Genomic DNA, 9,866 nt, shown 5'->3' on the forward strand with positions numbered 1-9,866 from the left:
TGCTAAAACAAATAATCGCATCAGGCCGTCGCCTGAAGAGCCGGCAGACAAAGAAAGCGACGAAGATCAAGTGCCAAAGCCACAATGTGCTTTCCACTGGGCTGGATGAGAAATAAAAAGCGATGTCTGACAGCTCTGCCTCTCCGTCGCCCTCGTCAAGTCTTTTTGAAGACGAGCAGCGTGCCACTCCCAGTGACGCCGCACTCCAAACTTGAGGTGTGCCAAGACGGGCGCTGCTCCCAGGCCTCGGCCACTGTAATGTACGAGGCGCACAAGTCGGGTGGGTGGATGGGCACAGTGTTGCACACAGTGCCACCTACTGGTTTTGCTTGGTGCCACTTTGGATCTTGGTGTAGTCTACTGGGCATTGGTATACAGATGATGCCCAGGGGCATTGGCACATTGCTGTCTGAGTGGTGCGGCACATTCACTTGGGTGGGTCCTGGATCAAAGCAACATACAGTACCACCATCATGGATGCCCTCTGAAATGTAGTGCCTTTTATCTCCACTCCAAGTTAATATACATTTGATGAAATGACTCACTCGGAGGGTCATTAGTGCCATCACCATGCGCCCATTCGTGCCAGTGCTGTACACCACTTCTGCTGAGTGGGGATGAGCTCTGGGATTGCTGGGATTTTGACCTCATCTGCTGTATTTTCTGCTGGGTGGTGCAGCAATCAGAGACAGTGGTTGTAATTAATGCAGTAGCCACCAGAGGGCACCCTGTCTCAGGGCTTAAGCTGCTTGGCAAGGCCCTGCAATGGATTGGCATCCCCTCTAGGAGCTCGGCTTAGACCGGTTTGAAATTGCTATTTCCATGGAACTGGCATGTCCGCCAGTTACCGTCTATAGTACAGTGGAGCCCCCTTCAGGTGAACCCTCTACATTTATTGTTAGTCACGACTTCTCTCTCAAACTTACAATTCCAAGTCATGATCCCCTAACAGGTTGGCACTTGTGTCCATTTCGGTGTGCCCCTCCATATGGAGGCAGTAGAGTTCATCACCAGGGCAAGAAGAAGAGTTGAACCCTTGCTGGGTAAGCTGGCCAGTCCTCCTGCTGCTGTGCCAGTCCTGCCTCGACGCTCAGCTCCGGTGACCTTTGACTGACGGTCCACAGGCTTCAATTCGAGACGGTTGGTGATGTGCGCTGCATGTGGTGAAGCCAGGCGAGTGTCACATGCCTGAGCGATGATGCGCTCGATGATAACTGTGCGGTCGGGAAGACGATTACTCAGCCCGGCACGCTGGACGACTTCCAAGGGAAATGAAACTGGAGAAAGGCTTGTGGCTCGGCACTTCGACATCGAAGATAAATGTCGCGGGTGGACCGGGAGACCACGTCAGAGTCTTCATGGCCCAAGTCTTCAGTGTCATCGATGCCACCTGAAGTCCGTCGCTGAAGTACACCTTTTGGGGACACACTTGTTACCATCCACCACATGGGGGGGGGTTGTGTTTATGCTTGTCTGCTGGTCCATTCTCCTCCACAAGGTCAAATATAGCGCCTTTCAGATGGTAATGAGATGCTTTCATTTGAGAGACCCCCTCTACAGTCTGTCTTCATTTGCATAATTCTCATTACTAATAATTACTTTCTTGTTGCGGCCCACTGCTTTCACAATTCATCGAGAGCAGTGGCGCCCCCCATAGGTAATCAAGGATCCTCATTGTGCACACTGGGGAGCCTCCAGGCTGCCATCTGCTGGTGTCGTTCTTGCACTGTGACCACAGAGGTTTAAAAATTGGCGGCTGTAAGTCAGTGTAGACACACATTCACCATCTGGAGGGCAATCTGGATTTCTTGCTAATGGGCTTTGTGAAGGGCGCTATATAAAATAATAAAAATAAAATAACTGACAGCTCCTGTTAGTGCCATTTGCAAACTTGTGCAGTAAAGGGATCATGTGACATGGGATTACAGCCCAGTGCAAATTGCCCACCTCACCCACCTTAAAAAAGAAAACTCCACTACACTTATTTAAATAGCCCCACCCCCAACACCCAGATGGAAAGCCCCTCCCACCAATAACCACTTCAGTAGCCCAAGCCACAGCATCCAGCAGCAAGGACCCTCCCACAACGTCTGGCTTATATCTCCTCCCATCAAACCCCTCCCACAACACCTATTTAACAGGCCCCTCCCACCAAATCCAGCTGAAAAGCCGCTCCCACAATAACAAGTTAAATAGCCCCGCCCCTAGACCCTGTAGCAAAAGTCCACCCATAACACCCATTTAAAAACTCCTCCCATAAAACTCTGCTGCAAAGCCCCTCCCACAAACCTTGCAGCAAAACTCCTCCCACAGCACCCTTTTAAAAACCTTCCCATAGCACTCTGCTGCAAAGCCCCTCCCTCTAAACCCAATTAAATAGCTCTACCCCACAACACCCTGCCACAATTCCCCTCCCACAACAACTGACTTATATCCCCTCCCACTAAACTCAACTGCAACGCCCCCCCCACCGCAACATCCTGCAGCAAAACTTTTCCACAACACCCATTTAAAAAGCTCCTCCCACAAATCCCTGCAGCAAAGCCCTGTTAACAAATCCAGCTGAAAGGCCCCTCCCACTATATCTGGATGCAAAGACCCTCCAAAACACCCAGTTAAATAGCCCAAATCCACAACATCCAGCTGCCCAATCACATTTCCTTTTACTTTTTGTGCCCTACATACCCTGGAGGTGCCCCTTTTGCCCCTCTGTGTGTTTGCTGTAGCTGCAGTGTGGGTGAAGTGACTGGCATAGGGGGTCAAGGTGGTAGGTGGTTTACGCTGGCAGCCTTCCGCTGTGTATGATCCTCTCTGCTGATTCCAGTGACCTACCTAGTATAAGTCCAGGACCCCCATATGCATCATAAAAGTTCCCAGCCCTGCCCTGCCCTCACAGACACACGTATGCCAACCCAAGCACAGATGTGCCCTGTGCTGCCCGATCCTGAGCTCTTCACTGTTTTGATTTGTGTCACAACACACTCAGACACAGTGCCCCCTTTATGTCCACCTCATTATGTTAGCCCACAGTGACCATGTGCCACTTCTCTGTAGATGTTGTGTCCAGCTGCTTCAGGCCATGAAGTCCAGTGTGGTCCTATATAGAGGGGTCAACCTGCTGCATGTGTTTGGCTAGCGGGGTGTGGACAAAATACACAGAAGCAGTTGTGACTTAAATGTGTTAGCGTGGTGAGCCAGTCTGTAAATGATATAGCGCCTTACTGGGTCGCTTAGTGCCAGCAGATGGGGGGCTTGAACCAGCAGCCTTGTGGTTTACAGCTCAGTCCATCATCCACTGGGCTTCACTGCCCACTCTTATGTCACCAGGACACTTTCAGGAAATCAGAGAGAAACTGACCAGCGACGGAGACCACCGCTTAGACATGAGATGTGACATTAGGGTTCAGGTGGACTGGCTCAGTCCAGAATTTTCTCCAATAACCAAAACGGCCCACTTGGCTCTTTGATATCGATGTTAGTGGACAGCATGGTCCGGCTGGTGACACTGTCGAGTCATTTGCTTCCTCAGGCCTGTCAAGTGACCATGACACTGCCATTACCAGTGGACTGGCAGACCCACCTGAGACCACTCTTCACCTCCATGGGAGACACCCGGGTTCAAGTTCAATATGCCATCCCATGTCCAGAGTTCAGGGAGTCTGACCAACATAAAGATCGTTGCCACTGTCCAGTGCCATGTCCACCAGCAAGTATGACCGGTTAAAAGTGGGCCTCACGAGACATAAGTAAAAGTGGCAGTCCAAAAACACCATGGCTGGCTGACCCCTGAAGGTCTTGTCTTGTATCAGCCATTTTAGTTCAATGTTATATAGTGCCTTTCAGTGGGGGTATCTCTGAGACCTTAAAAAGGACAAATGCACAGCAGTAGATCAGGGTCACCAAGTGTCCTGCCTGCTGACCACCAGTTGCCTTCTGCCAAGGGGAAAATCGTGTGGTGCCAGGGGCTCAGCAGGCAGCCAGCAGATTTAGGCATAGAAACAGGCGCCCCCTGCTGCTCACACTGTGTCAGTAGACCTAATGGGGCACCACCGTCGTGGTGTCTCTGTCACTGTGCTTGAGTGGCATCTTCGTCTGGTTTCATTGCAAAGCCCATATATCCAGTGGGTATGTGTGGGTGTCGCCCCCTGCTGTTGACGAGTGCAATGAGAGATGTTCACTGTGGTTGAACGTCATCAAGTGGAGGTCCAAGTGCACAAGGCAATCCTGACTTGTCTGTGCGATTGTTGCCCCCCATTGCTCAGGCTGTATAACCAGTGTGTGTGAGTGTCGCCCCCTACTGCTGATTCAGATGTCCGCCATCTGTCCACTGTGTGTGTGCATCTGCTCATGAGGCCTCAGTAAGACCCCTGCGCCCCCATTGTCATCTTTTATGAAACCAAAACGCCTCTCCAAGTAAGTCTGAGTGTCGCCCCCTGCTGTTAAAGATGCCGGGGTCCTCTATGTGACCACAGTGTGTGTGTGGGAGTGTCACCACCTGTCACAGACTCAATAAAGGGACCAGAATACAACACAGTCCGGATCTGGGCCTGGGGGTCATTTAGCCGGGCTTAGACCCCCATATCTTATTTTAAGGCTCCCGTCACCCACCGTGTCATTTGGGATTTTACAACATTTTTCCCCCTGGTGCTCCAGAGATTAGGGTCCTCTAGGTGACCACAGTGTCCCTGTGTCTTATGTGTGTGTGTGTGAGTGTCGCCCCCTACTGGTAGAGGTGCCAGAGTTGTTTGTGCAACCACAGTGTATCTGTCCACTGTCCACTTGAAGGCCCCCGGGGTCCTCTAGGTGGCGCTGTCTTGTGTGTGTGGGAGCGTCGCCCCCTGTTGCTGACACAGAGAAATGAACCTAACAACACAAAGTCTGCTGTGGGCGTGAGTGTTGCCACCTGCTGGTAAAGATGTAGGTGTCCTTGTGTGACCACAGTGTGTCTTTTCTGTGTGTGTGCCCCCTACTGCTGAGGCTGTGAATATGTGGCACATTATAAAATACCCAGCCCCCTGCATATAATTGCAGGAAGAAACAGTGTGCCAGCCTAAATGCCCATCTCAGGTTTTCTGTGGGTAGCCAAGTGGCACAGGAGTGGCAGGTGCAGAGTCGTCCTCACAAATTCCTTCTTCTGTGCCTTTTTCTTCTTCTTGCAGGCCGGCCATTTCAGTTGGGGTCTTTGGGCTCTCCTCCAGTCGAGGTACTCCAAGATCAACTTTGATTTTGTCAGGTGAGTGGTCTCGGCCCCAGTGGTGGTGGTGGTGGTGGTGAGGGTGGCGTGGGTGGGGGGTATGAGGGTCATGTTCGCAGTTGTCTCTTCCTTGGTTTCCAGGTGGGATTCGTTTGCTCCGCACTTCAGAGTGTCAGTGGTCCAGCCGTATCAGGGGTCTTGACTACATTACTAGTGACAAGTGAAGGGTTAGCACAGTGCCCACCACGGTGAAGACGGAATGAAGTGCGCCCCCCGCGGTATCCCTTCCACGACACGACCCGGGAGGCGCTGACTTGTGGGACTGCGTCATTCAAGCCGCTGTGCTGCCATCTGATCTCCATAAACCAAATTAGTCCTGGCTCTGTGACAGGCCCCGAGGCGCCGGGGGCTCACGCGTAATCAAAGCCAAATGCAAGTGACAATGGGCCGGCGGCGGGCGCTCCACACTCACGAGCTCAACAATGGAAACTCTCTTCTCCTCGCACTCGATATTTCATTTTGTGTAAAACCAAAGGAGAAAAAAAAGTTCTGTGGTGCAGGCGCAGCTCCAGGGCTGGGGTGGGGGGGCACAGCTTGGAGAGTTACCACCAGCGCCCACTTGTGGTGACCTAGAGAGCTGCCCCCTCTTTCTTCAAGGGGCCAGTAAGACTGTAGTAGGGGTCAAAGTGGCATGACAAACCAGGCATGATTTGTGCCCAATGGCACCAGAGGAAACACAGTTGAGTGGGTGAGGTGGAATTGAGGTGGCTGACGGCATTGGAGGACTCAGCCAGTCAGAGTGGGATGAAGGCGGGCAAGGAAAATGGAGAGAGTCTGGCTTGGCAATGTGAATGCTACTGCGGGCACTGAGTGATTCACCAGGGGAACAAGCCTGGCATTCTTATTCAGTTGTGCCTTTCATCATCAGGGAGCCAGGAGGTAGTGATGTGACCCATTGGGGGTATGGGCTTAGTTTAAGGGGTCCAGCCTGCCCATTGGCCTACTGAGTCAGTGTTTGGTGACCTAACATGACAGACCTGTCCACTACCAGCAGTGGAAGACACACTACCGTGGGCACAGCAATTGGCACACAAACCTTGGACCCAAATTTTCATTGGAGCAACTTAATTTATCACTGGGGGTCTGTGCAGTGGAGTCACTTTGACCGAGACCAGTTAATGGTGATACCAGGTGGGCATCATCCATGTCTCCCATTGGTCATCTCAGAGGTGCTCACACCACCCTGCCCAGTGTCTCCTGGCCCTTGTGATGCCCCCTGGTGGTACTGGGCTGTACTGTGCTAATGTCAAACACTTTGAAAGGCACTATATAATCCAAAGACTTGCTGACTGCTGGCACTTTCCGGACTTTGTGGTGTTTTGGTCCATTTCAGGGTGACCTGCATGAGGAAATCCAAACCGTGTGACCCTCAAAGTGCTGGACCACTATGAAGACCCTTTGCCCAACTCATTCACAGGTGTGGGCAGAGTCCTGTCCTGTTGTCTGCTTAGTAGCACAAATGCAGGATGGTGACTGTGCCAAGCTTACCCAATGACCTGCTAAACAGAGAAGCGTATTAATGCCAATGCCTAGTCAAGCCACCTCTGATGCCATCTTTTTAGCCCCATTTTCTGGTCATTTCATGCCACTTCTGAGGGTTCAAGTGGGTGTATCAGACAGAGTGGCTGTCCACATTCTGGTGCCCCCAAATGCATTGCAATGGACTGCCGCCTCGAGCGCCATCTGCTCCTGGCAGGCTCCCGGTTTTTAATCGTCTTCCCTTTCGTTGGTGACATTTCCACTAATCCCACTTTAAGCTTTCACTTCATTCTCATTTCCTACATGAAGTTGTCAATAAAACCCGGCCTGCCACGTTGACAAGAAAGGACGGAGTAAAAAAGGCATGTGCCAGCCGGGCCTGGGTATCTCAAATCTAACAGACATGGCAGAGAGTGGGCATCAGAGAGTGGCAGTGAACTGCATTGAGAGCGGGCCACCAGGGGGCGAGCACAGCCATCCAGGGGTCCCTACCGGCACTTCATATGACCAAATAAGGTGAGGGGGGCGTCGTCAAGGGTAATAAACTCGAGACCACCCAGGACCACTGTGGTAACTCTCTCTCCCTTTCATTGGAACCGTCAGCATTTGCCACGCTAGTCACCTCACCAACTCTTTACAATGAGTGACCAAATAGTGGCCAGTAAGAAGTGCCAACCAATAAGAGAACAATAATAGCCCTAGGGGGCGCTGTGTGGCCCAGGTAGTGTTAGGCCTTGGCATAAGGTGCCAGAAGAGGCAAGAGAAGAAGTACATGAGAATGACCAGAGGGGCCACCAGAGAGCAGCAGCACAGTACACTGAGTGCTGGCCACTAGGGGGCAAGCACAGCCAGCCAGGCAGTCACTGAGGGCACCTGAAATGACCCAATGGGGTGAGGGGGCATCACTACGATAATAAACACAAGACCACCCAGAACCCCTGTGATAAGTCACTCTTCATTTCATTAGAACCGTTGCTGGTCACCGGGCTGATACACACCTCTGTGATGAATGACCCAATGATCCAGCAGCCAGTAAAAGGTGCCAACCATTAAGAGCGATGAGTCTTCACAGGGGGGGTAGGACAGAACATTAATAGCCCTAAGGGGGGGGGGCGCTGTGTGTCCCAGGGGGTGTCATAATCTGCAGGAAGAGGCAAATTAAGAAGAACATATGAATGACCAGAAGGGGGCGCTAGAGAGTGGCAGTGCAGTGCATTGTGAGTTTGCCACTAGGGGGTCAAGCACAGCCAGCCAGGTAATCGGGGTCCATGTGGGCACCTGACATGACCACAAAGGGTAAACCCCCCCTATGGTAAGTCATTGGATCCTTTGCTGCTCAGCATGTTATTTGATTCCTTTATGACGAATGACCAAATGATCCAGCAGCTGGTAAAAAGTGCCAGGCACTAAGGGTGACGAGTTGTCACGAGTGGTAGGACAGAACATTAATAGCCCTAGGGGGCGCTGTGAGACTCATGAAGGAAGAGGCAACTGGAGAAGTGCATGCCAATGACCAGAGGGGGGTGTCCAACGTCAGGACTGAGGGCAATCACATTTCTCAGGTGGCGCCATCATCAGTGTGCAGAAGGCTCTTCAGGAGTTTGGAGGTGTAGTGATACATGGCGCTGCCAGAGGGCACTCTATCAGAGTGCTTTGTGATTGGTCCACCCTTATAGGTGGGTGTGTCTTAAAGCAACAAGAAGGTAAAGAACTGAGGCAGCGGCTGGACTTCACCTGCCCGTCAGTGACGCTGGCACAGCACCTGGTGGGGTTGGGGTGCACGGCAGCCAACAAGGAGCTGGCCTGTCTGGGTAAGGGGGCAAGTCAGGCGCCGTCTCTGATTGGTTGCACTCCCCCCCCAGCTTACCTGCCCTTACCTCTTGTGTCTTGCAGGTACGCGGCCGCCCGCTTCAACTTCTACTTCCGAATGAAGGCTGACGTCCTCGACATGAAGCTGCCGTAAATTCCCACCAGACGGGTGCCCTGATGCCACGGAGGATGCCAGCCTGCCATCACTTTGTGTGACTGACTGATAAAGACAAGCAAAGAGAGGACAGGGGGCACTTCTCCAGTCCGCCACATGAGGACGCTATTCAGCGAGCCTCATTTCCCAGTTCACCACGTGAAGAAAATACAGAAGGTCGTGAAGCGGCGGACGGCGTCTTCGTTTCACTCGATCGAAATCTCGCCGCCGCGTTTACCAAAAATGCTTTTCTTTGATCCCAGAAAAAAAAAAGGCAAAGTACAATAGGAGGCGCGGCTGCTGTGTGTGTCATTTGTGTCCGAGTCTCCATATCTTATCAGCTCCCGTCACGTGTGACCAGGGGGGACCACTAGGGGGCGCACACGCTTGACCGTCCTGAGCCATGGGGGGAACGAAAACAGGGTGTCCAGTCCAACAGGTGGCGCCACGGCAGCAGAAACAGTGAGAGTCCACCTTTAGTTTGAGCCTGCGGTCATCAGGCGGAGCACACAAACGTCACACAGAGGGCACCACGCCATCCACTGCGCCACCTGACGCCAATGATGAAGCAGCCGCCGCCAACCCGCATGACCTGAAGGAGGCGCTCAGTCATTTCTACTTAGTGCCCCCCCCCCTCCGCAATCCCCCCAAACCCCACCCTTGGCTCAGCACTTCAAATGTTTTCAGCCACAATCAAAAAGATCAACTTATTTGGCAAATGGCGGGGCGTCCCGTGCCAGCATCCTCTAATTGTTTCCTCATTTGGCCGATCGCTCGAAGCCGCAATAATAAAATCCGAAGCGGCTTCTCCTTCACGAGCGCACAATTAAAGTCAACGGAAAACTCATTTGAGCCGCTGAGGAGCCCCGTAATTACGCTCATCACGAGCAGAAGGGGGATCCATTACTGGCTCTCGGCTTCTGGAGCTTTCCGTCGACGTCGGCAGGATGCGCGGGTCAATAAGCCAACGCTTCTGTTCGGTGGGATTCGTGAGAAACCAGGGAGGTTTGTGTGTCCCCACGTCACGTCTGCCTGACCCTGGTGGAGTGCCAGCCACACGCTTACAGCGCCCCCTACACACAGTCACATCCACAATGGCCACCAGATGGCGCTGTGGGGTGTCACATTCATTCTATTAAAGCCAGTCCTTCTGGCGCCCCCTGGTGACCC

General features: G+C 52.5%; 1 protein-coding gene across 1 annotated transcript in view; it reads left to right on the forward strand.

Moving 5' to 3' along the window:
- LOC114647385 (ethanolamine kinase 1-like) overlaps positions 1 to 8,986 on the forward strand; it is a 188,891-nt gene extending 179,905 nt beyond the window's left edge. Inside the window, exons 7-8 of the mRNA XM_028796088.2 lie at positions 5,160 to 5,233; positions 8,627 to 8,986. Of these exons, the coding sequence (XP_028651921.1) occupies positions 5,160 to 5,233; positions 8,627 to 8,696 (144 nt within the window). The 3' untranslated portion in view covers positions 8,697 to 8,986. The remainder of the gene's footprint in view (positions 1 to 5,159; positions 5,234 to 8,626) is intronic.
- Positions 8,987 to 9,866: the final 880 nt, after the last annotated feature.

This window comes from Erpetoichthys calabaricus, chromosome 2 (assembly GCF_900747795.2).
Source record: "Erpetoichthys calabaricus chromosome 2, fErpCal1.3, whole genome shotgun sequence".
Lineage (NCBI taxonomy): Eukaryota > Metazoa > Chordata > Cladistia > Polypteriformes > Polypteridae > Erpetoichthys > Erpetoichthys calabaricus.